Genomic DNA, 13,863 nt, shown 5'->3' with positions numbered 1-13,863 from the left:
GGGAAAACAACCAGATATTCAAGTGAGGTGAGCTGAGGATTCACATGGCTTTCTGAATGCAAAAGAGATAGTCTGCTTGTGGAAATACCGCAAGCTGGTGGGCGCAATCCTGNAGGCATTTGGGGGAATGGCAATACAAAACTTGGTAGTGCCAGAGTGCTGTGACCATGGCTGGGACAGACCTCATTGATTCTGACACAAAGTGTGCCCACACTACCAGACCCCCAGCAGTGAGTAGCACTACTGTAGAATATATGTTTGCTGGGTTGCAAATGCAGTAACTCAAATTGTTATTGGATGGGACAAGTCCCTACAGGGCAAAGTGGCGTAGGGGCCTAGAGCTGCACACCCCACCCTGCCTACCATGATGGTGCCTCCAGTCTGGGTCCGCAGGGGCCTCAGCACCTTCCTCTGCACAAGGAAGTTGGGAAGAAAGATGACCGGGGGGATCTCAGTGATGGTAGCCACCACAAAGGACCACTGTGGAAAGAGACATGGAAGTCAAACTTGATGCCAAGGCCTGGGCATGGTGGCTCCCCTCTCGTTCTTGGGAAGTGACAGCTGGGGGCCACCTTTGAGTCCTAGCTTTGTTCTTGGGAAGTGACAGCTGGGGGCCACCTTTGAGTCCTAGCTTTGTGCTTGGGCACAGTGAAGTTGATGGCAGCCTTCTGAGGCACTCTTCTGCCCTCTTGTGTCTAGAATAAGTACTGCAGGCTGTGCTGAGACTGCTCCCCACAGCCAGAGCCTTGTCTCTGAGGCCAAGTGTCGGTCAGCATGAGACAGTCAGGTAGGCTTGGGGTCCTGACCTGTGCTGGGACACTTGAAGACAAGGCTAACAAGCCAGNAGGTGCTATGAATGACAGAGAAGTACCAGTCTTCTCGGGAAGGGAGAGGGCCTCGTGGAGAAGGCAATGCTTACAAAAGGTAAACAGTGAACCAGAGTCCCCCAGATGCAGGCTTTAGGCCAAAGACGCAATGTAGGGCAAGGGATTGAGCTCAGGAATGTCAGAAGCTNGACAGGGCAGGGAAAGGAAGCATTCTGTGGTCTTCTGCGGTTCAGGACCTGGTCTGCTAGCACAGGTCCACATCATACTGTCAGGGCAGTATAGAGGCCCAGAAGAAGGAAAGCCAGAACTAAAAACTAAAATAACAGGGACTCCCTGAGCTCCATATCCATCTGATGTGAGTACTTTGTTATTTTCCCTGCACTTCCAATCCTGACTCCGTTCCTTTCTGCTCAGCTCTGCAGAGGCAGGTTTTGATGTATCTAGCTCCCTCTGCTGCCCCTTGCTCTTTTTGTTGGAGACATCAATATTTCTACATATCCCTGGATGATCTGGTACTATGTAGACCAGATTGACCTCCAACTCAGAGACATCGGCCTTTGCCTCCTGAATGCTGTGATTAAATTATGCACTACATTTATACCCTGCCAGTTCTACCTTTATAGAGAGCGGTTCCATGCTCTCACCAGGGGACTGCTTCTTGGACAAGATCCATGAGGACTCCAGGCCCGTGTGTAAATGGAATCATATTTCCATGGAACCTGAGCACATCCTCCTGCATATATCATGCNTACATTGCTTATAGCATGGGACAGATTACCACGCTGAGAGAAGTTTATGCCACAGTTTAGGGAGCAATACAAGAAATGTGTATGTTAAGATGGATGCATTATTGATTTAAGAATATTCTCCCTCTGGTTGGTTAGACCTGAGAACAAAGGGCCCAAATATATAAGCCTGTACTTATGAGCCGGTTAGACCTGAGAACAAAGGGCCCAAATATATAAGCCTGTACTTATGAGCCAGTCTTGAGCTAAAGGTAGTGTGGTAGTACATGCCTGTCATCCCACCTTGGGACGTGGAGGCCGATGACTTTGGAGTCTAAGGCCAGCCCTGGCTACACAAGACCCTGCCTCAAAGAAACAAAACAAACAAAACATGTGTGTTTAATGAGAATTCCATGCCTCAGTTACTTCAGGCATATTTCAAGTGCTGGCCAGACACTGAGGCTGGTGGTTGGATGGAGCTGAACTAGGATGTGCCACGACAGCTTTGTCAGGCAGCACTGCTCTGGGGGGGGGGGGGGGAACTGTTGGTCATCAAATAAAACACTGGTGCAAGGTAGGAGTGGGTTGTGACTAGACTCTGGAGGAAGAGGAAGAAAGGGATTTGGCAGGGTGGTCCATAGGGCATGGTAATTACAGTGGTCAGAGAGAATGAATGTATGGCCTCACAGTGGCACAGGCCAGGGTAGNTACAGTTACAGTAGTCAGAGGGAGCTGATGTAGGGCCTCACAGTGACACTGATACTGGAGGGTGAAAAGCAGAAGACAGAGCAGCTGAGAAGGCCCCCCCTCTGTGTGTGGGAGGGGTGGGGGGACAACAAGGGACAGATAAAGATTATCTGGGATGTGCAGCAGGTTGCCAGGGGACAGCCCAGATGAGTAGGTAGGACCCACCCAGAATGCCCTGTGACAAACTTGGGAGGNGCAAGGGCTCTGAGCTGGGACAGGGCTCTCAAGTCCCCTCTGGGCTCTGCCTCAGTTGTGTGACTTTGCATGCAGCTGTTTCCCTCTGTGCCTGCCTCCTTGTCTGCAAATTGGGGTCTGAAATGAGGGTGTAACAGTGAAAGCCTGCTGAAGGGGCCCTGCTGAAGGGGCCCTCCTGAAGAGGCCTGTCATTACCTCCTTAAAACACAGCCCTAGCTGCCCAGAAGACTATCATAGACTTGCACACAGCTACCAGAANTGTGTGACTTTGCATGCAGCTGTTTCCCTCTGTGCCTGCCTCCTTGTCTGCAAATTGGGGTCTGAAATGAGGGTGTAACAGTGAAAGCCTGCTGAAGGGGCCCTCCTGAAGAGGCCTGTCATTACCTCCTTAAAACACAGCCCTAGCTGCCCAGAAGACTATCATAGACTTGCACACAGCTACCAGAACGCCTGTGTCACCATCCAAGGATGCACCGCATCTGTGGCCATCCCCTTCAGAGGTACACTGGTACTACCAATCCTTAATCTAAAGTAACACTGTGGGGCCTAGAGGCCAGTGCCTGTAAACCCACCGGCTTAGGAGGTTGAGGATAAAGATCATGAGCTCACACCAACTTTGTCTCAAATTTAAAGTATTTTTTAAATTTAAATTTTAAAGAGGGGGAGATGGATGATGTAGTTTAGTAATTGCGTGCCTGCCTGAGATTAGACAGACAAACCAACCTAAACTCTCAGGGATCCCTGGGCTCCGTCACTTTTCTTACACCACCAAGCAAGTGAATCCAATGCTTTGTTCTGGGGGCCGCAGGCTCCTGATCTGATGTCCTCTTGAGCTCTCTACTGCTTCTATCTGCTATATGTTCTTTATTTTTGCTTGCTATGAACTTTAATAAACTCATTCATTTGAAATCCACATGGCTATGCTAGACATTTTCTTGGTACAAAACCAGTGTATACCGCCCCCCCCCCAAATAAGCAAAATTAGGTATTGAAACAGGCGTGCATGGGCATACCCATAGCAACACAACTGCCAATCATTAAAATGGGAGAAATAGCCCATGTGTGCACAAGCTAATGGACAGACAGACAAGATGTGGTATACCACATGGTGGAATATTATGCATCCATGAAGAGGAATGTGTCGGGGGTGGTATGTGGCTTCCTGGCAAAGCACTTGCCCTGCATACTAGAGCTCTCAATCCCAGCCACTGGGGAAGAAAAATGCATGGTACCTGCTCAATATGCTGTGTGGTGAGGCAAACCAGATGCCAAAGCTCACACACTNATTTCATCTGTATTGAGTCAAGTACAAAGTACATGAGTCTGTGGAGTCACAGTAAGTGGGCGGAGACCAGGCAGAGGGCAGGCAATAGCAGGGAGCAAGCAGCTCTGTGGGATCAGGTTTCCTTTCAGGGTGGCAGGAACAGCTATAGGTCGTGACATCACATGGATGAATGATGGAGACGCTGCTGAGCCTTAAGATGGTGGATTGTGAAATATGTAATTAACCACATTCTTTAAAGGGGAGATGGGCCTCTTGGAAGATGGGAAGAACTGACTAAGTCAAAGACCCAGGTTTCCATCCTCTCCAGCCTCTCCCATCTCCTGCCCTCTGGGTGTCCTGAGGTCAGTCTCCTTCCCTCCCACAGGGCCTTTGCACTTGTAGCCCATGCTTAGACTGTCCCTCCCTCACTCCCACCCTTCAGGCCTGCTGGCCTCACTGTCCTCCACACCCTTTTTTGCTGTCCCCCTTTCTGCAGGCGTTTGGCACATGTTCAGCAAGTTACATTTCTTCTTTGCTCTCCNCTGGAGAGGGACTTGGTCTCTGGTTCCATCCCTCCTCTGTAGGACTCAAAACAATGTGCACGCTGGTTATGAACTTGCTGACCGAGCTCAGGGACAGACGTCGGGAGCCACCCAGCTCTGACCTGCTCCCAGGGACAGGGCCCTAGAGTTCACAGCAAGTAAAGACCAGTGCTGATGTTGCCAAGATTCCAGTCTTAATGGGTCCAGCCCTAAGCTGTACACACAGTAGGTGCTCCTGCATCAATGTTGTCTCTCTCTTTTGGGGGCCCTGGTCACTGGGATGGGAGTCTGCAACACTACAGGTGTGTGGGAGAGAGCAGATGAGGCAGCAGGGGGCCGGGAGGGAGGATGGTACATGTAGTGGATGGTTTTGTGTGTCAACTTGACACAGGCTGGAGTTATCACAGAGAAAGGAGCTTTAAGTTGGGGAAATGCCTCCATGAGATCCACCTGTGGGGCATTTTCTCAATTAGTGATCAAGGTTGAAGGTCCCTTGTGGGTGGTGCCATCCTTGGGCTGGTAGTGTTGGGTTCTATAAGAAAGCAAGCTGAGCAAGCCAGGGGAAGCAAGCCAGTAAAGAACATCCCTCCATGGCCTCTGCATCAGCTCCTGCTTCCTGACCTGCTTNAGTTCCAGTCCTGACTTTCTTTGGTGATGAACAACGATGTGGAAACGTAAGCTGAATAAACCCTTTCCTCCCCAACTGCTTCTTGGGCATGATGTTTGTGCAGGAATAGAAACCCTAAGACAGTACACAACACCCACAGAAAGACCCAAGAACCACCACTGTGGGAACCCTAGAGACCTGCCAGACACCATTTGGCATGTCCCCAGAGAGGAAAGGGACAGACAGAGCAGACATGGGGTGGGGGAGGTGTGCCCAAGCTGTGCATTAGATAGGTCTCACCTGAGCGGCAACAGCACCCCCCCCATCACTCCCCCTCCTCCCCCCAGCAAACCTGGTCATGGTACTCAGGATAAAACTCATGTCTCCTCCTCAGCTGGCCAGACTCCCTGTGGCCTGGCCACACAAGACCTGGTATATTATAAAAGTTACGTTTCTCCCTTTGATCTGGCTCCCACGGAGTTCTGAGCCAAGCGTCCTCATGGTGAGCAGCTATGTGTTTTGCTGATATAGCTGAGCCCCCCCCCCCAACTTCTGTTCTTTTCTGTTTGGGAATCACAGACTACACTGCTTCCAGATTTGGGAAACACCTGCCCTGTAAGTTTCCCATAAGGTTTTGTAAATGGGCGGAATCCTAGTAAATATCCCCCCAGCCTCTGCCTCATCCCAGNCCCACTCTGTTTTGGTCTCTCCCTGCCAAACTCAGAGCATCCTCCCCCTGCCTTCCCCTCCCCCCCTGACTCCTGGCCAGGCGGTTGCTGTGGACTAATCACGCATGTCTGGGCCCCAGGAAACCAGGGCAGCCAGGCACTGGGCTTCCAGCCAGTGCCTCACACCTCTCTCCTGGGAGCCAGGTCTCAGCGTCTTCCTGGCAATCTTTCCCAAGCTCACTGCCATGGCCCATCTAGAATTCTCAGAGCTCAGACCATGGGGAAAGAGGCAGCAGCTGTGGCCCTNGTCCTGAATAGATGCCTGCAAGGGCCCTCCCCATGCTTAACACCACCAGGCGAGCAGGTACAGACTACTTCTGAGCCAAGGTCTTTCCAGACAGAGTGAAGCAGCCTGTTGACTTCTGCCATCTGTGGAGTCCTGAAGCCTTGGGCTCTGACAGGAAACATGGGGCCCAGAAACTCCCATTCTCTGAGGCAGAGAATCAATGGCACCCTGATGCAGTTCCAGCCAGCGCAGACTGGAAACCATGCCCTCCTCCCAACATCAACCTGTCACATAAAGATTTACCAAAGACCTTGACTTCCAATAGGAGTTTACAGTCTTCTGTGCAAAGAGGCCACGGGCAGACAGTGGTAGCCCAGCGTGGCCTACAGTTGGGATTTTAAAGCTTACAGTTAGCACATTCAGAATCAGGGTAGGGGCTAGGGTTGGGGCTCAGGGGTAGGGTGCTTGCCTAACATGCTCAATCCCAATAATCATAAAAACTAAAAACAAACAAACAAACAACAACAACAAAAAATCCCGAAAAGTCCAAAGCAAAAAAAAAAAAATTAGGAAAAAAAAAGAAAGAAATCCGAGAATATCATTTAATAAGCAGCATTCTGGCTTCTCTTGATAAAGCAGGTCCTGTAGTCTGGGCCCAACAGTGCNGCAACCAACCACACGGCCCATATGGGAGGGGAAGATCTTCTGCAGCCCCCCCCAAGACGCCTCCATCTGCCCCCACCACCACCTTTATGTTCCCTTCCGGACCCTGGGGCATTTCAAACCCATTTTGCCCAAGAGTTTTCATTTACAGGGAAACCTTGGAATAGCATCTCAGGCCACTACAAACACAGGACAGAATAAGGTGGCGGAGTGGACAGGACAAGGGCTAATGTCCCCTCCCACTGAAGGGATGCCAGCAGCAGCGGCCTTTAAGCCCTGTCCAGAGCATAGGCTGAAGGCCACCAATATGCCAAAGCCTCTAAGGGGTTCTGTCTGCACATACCCTTAAAATGGGGAGCTAACTACCCACAGAGATCTCTTCTTAGCGGCCTCTCTTCATCTTAAGAACCTCCCCTGTGCTAGGGACAGGCCTAGGTACTCCTAGGGCTGAGCTGCTCCTCCTTCTGCCCCTGCTCCCGGCCACGGCCCACAGATCCCTGTACTGTACCTTCAGCTCGTTGAGATAGCGCCTCGTGTGCACCACCAGCAGGTCCTCCTCCGAGGCCTCCCGAGCCTCCACCAGCATGCCATCGGACAGCAGCTTCTCTTCTGGAACCACAGAGCAAGACCCTGCTTCCTTTCCAGCTCTCAAAGTAGGCCCAGCCCCTAGGCCTGCCCTTGGGCTGCAGGCTAGCCTCTGGCAGCCCCTCAGCACACAGTGAACTTGTGGGTATGCTGAGAATGGCTGTCTCCCTAGGCCAGTGTGGTCAGCGGTTAGGCCCTCTGTCCAAGGGGGTTGAACTTGAAACACACAGCAGTCTCCATATTTTCTGTGCTGCTGACAGCCACCAGGTGAACTCAGGTACAACTGGATGACTTCCAGGAGCAAACAGCACAAAGAATAGCAATGTTCTCAAGGTAGAAAAAGCTCTTCAGAGCAACTCTCCCTCCACAGGTGGCTCGGATGGTGTGGCCTTTCTCTGCCTGAACCAAAGGAGAGCAGTGGCCCACAGGCAGCAGAAGCCAGAACTGAACAACTGCTGTTTTCAGAGCCTTGTCTTCCTGCCGCGCCGCGACCTTCTATTTATGGCAAGTGAAAGTGCCTTTCCCCATGTTGATGACATGGGTTTCCTTTTAAAACAAAGTTTTAAAAATTCCCAAAGCTCATTTAAAACTATGCAGTAAGTATAGGAGTAGGTGGTATAGGGGGCATCGGGGTGTCTGAGTGGCTTGCAGAGTCTGGTTTCTGTATAGGGCTGCCAAAGATTCATTTCATTTTTATAAAAGAAACTGAGGCTGAGAGCAGACATCCCCCCACAGGACGGTGAGACTGGGCCATGATGCTCTGGTTCTAGAGAAATCACAAGCTAGGGTCTATTTTCAATGAGTCATGCTCAGAAGCCAACCGGTCCCATCCACATCTATACGCAGGTCCAGGCAGGGGCTCCCTCCCACAGCCTCCCAAGGCCTCCGACACCTCCAGACTCAGCCAGGGCGCCCAAGGAGCCTGCCCTGTGGTCCTGCCTCCCATCCTTACTCATTCTCAGAGGCACAGGAGTAAGAGGGGCTGGCTGCTCACCCCCAGCTGAGGGGGATGAAGAACCCTTCTGTTGTGCCACTGAAAGAGGCCAGATGGGGGCAGAGGGCACCAGCAGGAAACCATTTGTGCAGGCAACAGACGTGCAAGGCTAGCATCCCAGGCTTATACACCACACATCACCTGTGTGTGCTTTCTANTCCATGACTTCCTTTGGATGTTCAGGCAGGTCCCTACAGCGAAGGGGGAAGCTGTACCACTTGCCGTAGATAGGAGGTCCCCCGAGGAATGAAAACAAACCCAACAGAAACAGCTATGTTATTAATGTCTAATTTGATCCTATTTTCTGCACGATGCAGACCTGGGAGCTTGCTCTAGATTTTTAGGAAGGGAAAAAGGGATCTAACTGGAGGGAATACAAGACAGGTCCCATCTTGCTTAGTAGCCTGCCTGGAAAGACCTTTTAACAGCAAGGCAGAAGGTAGTAGGCAGTCTGGGGGCTGAAATCAGATAAGGATGGGATGAACACAGGGATGGAAGAGGCAGATGTAGATCTGAGGGGATGATGAGGATGGGGAGAAGGAAAAAATGGAGAAGGTAGACGCAGGTCTGAGGAGATGGTATGGCTAGGGAAATGGAGGAGACACGGGCTAGTCTGGGGGGGGGGCAGCTCTTACCTTTCAGGAAGTTGATCACCTTGCCCCATTTCCCAGCATCAAAGGGGTGCAGCTTCTCCAAGCCCATGAAGGTGATGTTGTAACGTGGTGAGTACACGATGGGCCAGCGTTTCTCTGGTACATGCTGGTACAGCTGTGTTGCGTGAGGCCTTCAACGTGCAGAAGAGACACACATATGGACGACAGCCTCCTTGTGGAAAGCAGTGTTCCCCTCCCCACTCACACCAGGTCACTTAACAACCAAAAGGAATGAAAACAGCTCCTTCCTGAACCCTGGCTGGCTCTGATTAAATCAGCTTCCAACACAGTCCTCACAGCGGCTCTGGGGACCAGGTGTGCCCAAGGTCACATGCCAGTGCCAGGTGTATTCAGGAGTACTGGTGCCAAGGCCCAAGGCCTGCACGGGGGAAGGCGGGGTGTATGGTGTAGGGGCTGGAATGTGGCTGTCTCACGAGTTAGCTCACACATCTGTGAAGCTGGGAANAAAANGNGNNGGGGGGGGGGGGGCTGNGTAGACCGCGATTGCAGGAGGNTGTGCCCTCGTCGCAGCCCTGCAGCCCACCGCGGTGCCCTGCAAAGGGGAAACCCACCGTTCGTCCGCACGGTCACCCAGCCCGCCCCCAGCTGTCCCGCCGTGCCCACGGGGATCCCCAGNACCCATGCTTGGCCCCACGCGCGACCCCGCACACTCACATCCCGCAGCCTGCCCTGCCTGCTCTGGACGCCACTCCGCACCGGGAGGGGTGGGAGGGGTGCAAGAGGCAGGGCCTACGCAGAACACACGCCTCCATGGCGCTGGGAGCTGGAGGTGGAGCTCTGGCCTACAGCTGCGTCACAGACAACCGGACCCGGCGCCGGCCAAGGAGAAGCACCCAATGGAGTGCTGCCTGGAGGGCGTGGTCATGCGCAGCTCCGCCCGCATTCCCAGGGTAGAAATAACCAGACACTTGCTTAGGTGATGTGACCACGGGCTTCTCTGCACTATGTGGTGGTGGTGGTGGGTCTGTTCTGGGCATACCAGCCCANCTATATGTTCTTTCCTGCGGTGCATCCCTCCATTCCTGTACCATCTGTGGCTATTTCACCATGGTATAAACAGTCCCCCACTTATCATAAAATGCCTTGAACCTGTTTCCCTACTGTAGAACAGGTCTGGTGATCCTATTTTTAGGATCCAGTTGTGAATATCTGAACATATCTCCTGTCTCCATTCCCCCTACACCCTGACCCTGGAAGCTGACCGACAGCTGGGGCCCCAACAATGGAGGCCAGAAGAAGAGACAATAGGCCCCTGTTAACCCAGCTGTCTTCCTCAACCAAACAGAAGCAGCTGACCAGAGAAGCAGCCAGGAACTAATATGGCAGCTGGGAGCCCAGGGGCCACAGGGTGATGTGAAGGGAAAGGGCAACGTTTTTTGTTGTTGTTTTGTTTTGTTAGGGCATGAGGCAGCATGCCACCGGGTGTATGTGAAGATCAAAAGTCAGCTCTGGTCAGACAAGTTTTTCCCTCCACCTTTGTGTAGGTTCTAAGGATTGAACTCGGGCTCTCTGGCATGAACACCAACAGTATGTATTTGCCAGCCAAGTCTGATCGTGGGCTGACAGTTTGGAAGAATGCCTCTGATGTGCCTACTGCTAGGTAATTTTCAGAAAACAGGACATAAATTCTGAAAGATGCTGAGAAAAACTGTCCGTAGGAGTGTGAGCTCAGTCAGGAGTTACGGCCCCAGCCATGGGTAGTGGGGCTGACCCAGAGGAGACACTGCCTTCAGTTCAGGGGACAAAAGGCAATTTCTTGTTCTTAGAGGTTTGGGAGCGTTCCCATATCATGTGGCCTGGCCTATGTGTTAGGAGTTACAGACTTTGAACCATAGTAGATAAGACAGTGGCGTTATGATTTAAAGTTGCTATAGACTTAGGCAGTTAGAAGAAATAGCATTCGCTTGTTACAAACCGGGAGGGGGGTCTTCCTGATTCCTTTGGTATAATGAGGCTTAAGCCTATATTCAGCCCAGCCTGGGCTATCTGCCAGCACCCTAGTCTTGGAAGGTTGAATCTGTTTGCTGGGCTTTCAGTGCTAGGAGATGATGTTGACTGTGCACCTTCTGGGGAAGCTGAGAGACTTCAAAGATAACATCAGCTCTTACTGAGTGCCGTCATTAAGACAGAGCTAAGTCAGTCCCCAGAGCCTCATTCACAGTGAACTCTAAACACCCTGGAAGGCAAGTTTTATACAAGAGAAACTGAGGCAAAAAGAAAGAAAGAAAGATGAAATCACTTGCCCAAGTATTAGGGGTGCGAATAAATGTGCAAAACTTAGGACAAAAACACACAGAAAGACACAAACATATTAGACTGCCAGAGAGGCTGGTCTCATCTCGGGGGACTTGTTCTGAGGCTTAGGAACCTGCACACGTGAACGTCAGGCTGGGAGAATGAGTCTGAGCACGCAGCTAGGAGCTGAGGCCCAAGAGAGCAGATTTAGTCTGAGAGTATGAACTAAGTTTGGTTTCTGTGGCTGAGGAGAAGGGTAATCTGAGGAACACTGGAGATTGTCAATCGNTTCAAGACACTCACAGCAGGCTGACCCACCTGTCTGCATGGCCACAGGTGTGAGAATGAGCTGTGTGATTTGAGAGGTTCAATTTGGGGGGCTCTCGGTTACAGCGTTCTAGCACATCTGTTAAGACTCTGCAACAGGGCCACAGCTGTGCACACAGTCGACAAAGCAGGAAGCCCCAGCCAAGCCCAAGGGCTAGTGGGAGAAAACAAGCATTTACTTTTCAAAACACATATTGGTTTTTGCCTTTGTGTTTGTCTAGGTACCACGTGCATGCAATGTCCACGGAAGCCAGACAAGAACATCAGATCCCCTGGAATTGGAGTGACAGATAGTTGTGAGCCATCGTGTGGATGCTAGGAATTGAACTCCAGGTCTTCTGCAAGAGCAACAAGTGCTCTTACCCACCAAGTCCTCTCTCCAGCTCTCAGAAGGGGCACATCTGTAAAAAGGATACAAAAATCAGAATTTCTACACGTCGTATTATTGCAAAGTGTACAAGCTGAGGCTCTGAGACCCGGGTTCACAGGAGTCACAGAAGGCTGCTTCAAAGAGGTGGCTTTTCACTTTAAGCAATGTATTTTTACAATGTCATCATGATAAGACCCTGACTTACTGAACATTTTATGTTTATTATCCTTTCCCTTTCACANCATTCATATTATCTCTTAATTAAAAATGAGCAAGAGATGCAGATGTAGTTCTGTGGCATGGTAGAGCACTGGACTTAGCTCTGGGCTTGATACCAGCAGCAGCAGCAGCAGCAGCAGCACCACCACCACCACCACCACCACCACCATCACCACTACAACCGCCCCTTCAATCTGAGTACGGAATTTTCTGTGCAATATATAAGAGGTAGGGGTTGCAGGGGCTCCCATACGGAGTTTTCTGACAGCCGCCAAACTCAAGCAAGGCTTAAGGCACTGCTGATTGACAGCCCGCCCNCCCCAGACTGAACTGACAAGAGTGCCAGATACACCTGAGGCAGGGAAGCAGGCTGCAGATCCTCAAGGATCACACTGTTGCCCTAGCAACATCACCATAGCAACGGCAGCAACGATTGGCTCTTGGACATTGCCGCAGTTTTCTGGTGCAAAGGTGATCAGAGCATTTCTATAGCAACCAGAAACTGAGGGAGCTAGGTTTGACAGCTCAGTGCCCACTTCCTTAACATCATGGTGAGGGACGTGGGGCCTGTCGACCTAATTAAGAACATCTTCAAGTATGGGAAGGCTTTCTCTTTCTCCTCGCCTGGTTGACAGCTGTACCCTGATTGGCCCCCATTTTGTATCTTGTTTGCGAGTACATGCATTCAGCCAATCGGAGCTCAGTTGGCCCTGTTGCTGTGTGGAGGAACTCTGGAGGGGCTAGTTTCTCCTTGAAGCACTTCTCAGAGTAAAAAGGCTGGTTTCTAGAGGACTCCCACTCACTCCTGCAGGGGCCTGGCGTCGGATGCTCTTTGAAGAAGGAAGGCCATTTTGAGGAATTGCCAAACGTTGGGGGCCCACAGAGCCTGAGACTCAGCCTCCAAGACACCACACCTGGGTTAGCATAGGAGCATTGGGTTCCCGCAGCTGCTTCCTGCCTCCAAGAAACCTGCAGCTGTCAGCGGTGGCCGGTGGCCTCCTTTAGGCAGGCTGACTTCGTGATAGAATGGCACTCTGAAGACTCTAAAAGCTGCCTGTTTGTACCACTTGCCGACCACCTCAACTGTCCCTCAGTGGGTACCTCGGAGCCTGCTGAGAACACAGAATTGCAGCATAGCTCTCCTTGGATGGCATCTTGCTGCTACTGAGGATCCCAAGATCTTCATTTTCTTGTTTAAATTGTTACTTTTCTGTGGAAGAGCCTTCAGAAAGGCTTCCTTAACTTGTGTTGAGCTTAGTGGCTGTCCCCACTTGGTTATGCATCCTCCCACTCATCCATTCTCATAGCACTTTGCTATTCAGAGAAACCAACCTNGCATGGCCTCCAAAAGAGGCAGGAGAAGGATAGGGTAGGAAGAGCCTAGACCCTCAGAGGCAGCCTCTGCTCCTTAGAGCCCACCATCACCCTTGCCTGTGCACCTCATCCTGTCCTACCCGATCTTCCTGCCTATTCTTGAGGAGGGGGAAGGAAGGCTGGGAGAGTGGGGGTATAAGCTTGAATTCCAGTCCCCTGGAGAATACACCAGCCACTTCTTACTGACTCCCTTCTGTTATGGTTTATCTTAGCTGTCAATCTCACTGAATATTGAAAAGACTCACCTCTGAGAGGGTTAATAAGAAAGGCTAACAGAGGCAGAGAAGGTTCTACCAGAGTAGATGGAACTTTCTAAAGCAGCCTAAATATAAGGAGGTCCAAAGGAAAAAAGCTGACTTTTTTTTTTACATTTCTTGCCCCCCCCCATGTGTGTGATGGGGGAAGAGAGGGAGAGAGAGAGAGAGAGTCACATGGGCATCCATGTTAGAGAATATGTATGCAGGTCAGAGAACAACTTGCAGGAATCAGTTCTTTCCATGTGGGTGTCAAAGATCAAACTTAGGGCATGAGACTTAATGGTAAATGCCTTTACCCACTGAG

At 51.2% G+C, this 13,863-nt stretch overlaps 1 protein-coding gene across 1 annotated transcript in view; it reads right to left on the bottom strand.

Moving 5' to 3' along the window:
- Hdac11 (histone deacetylase 11) overlaps positions 1 to 9,544 on the bottom strand; it is an 18,516-nt gene extending 8,972 nt beyond the window's left edge. Inside the window, exons 1-3 of the mRNA XM_021164806.2 lie at positions 9,432 to 9,544; positions 8,739 to 8,887; positions 7,033 to 7,133 (exon numbers count right to left, since the gene is read on the bottom strand). Of these exons, the coding sequence (XP_021020465.1) occupies positions 7,033 to 7,133; positions 8,739 to 8,887; positions 9,432 to 9,529 (348 nt within the window). The 5' untranslated portion in view covers positions 9,530 to 9,544. The remainder of the gene's footprint in view (positions 1 to 7,032; positions 7,134 to 8,738; positions 8,888 to 9,431) is intronic.
- Positions 9,545 to 13,863: the final 4,319 nt, after the last annotated feature.

The sequence above is a fragment of the Mus caroli genome, chromosome 6, assembly GCF_900094665.2.
Source record: "Mus caroli chromosome 6, CAROLI_EIJ_v1.1, whole genome shotgun sequence".
Classification (NCBI taxonomy): Eukaryota; Metazoa; Chordata; class Mammalia; order Rodentia; family Muridae; genus Mus; species Mus caroli.
This window is presented reverse-complemented; position numbering and strand designations above follow the sequence as displayed.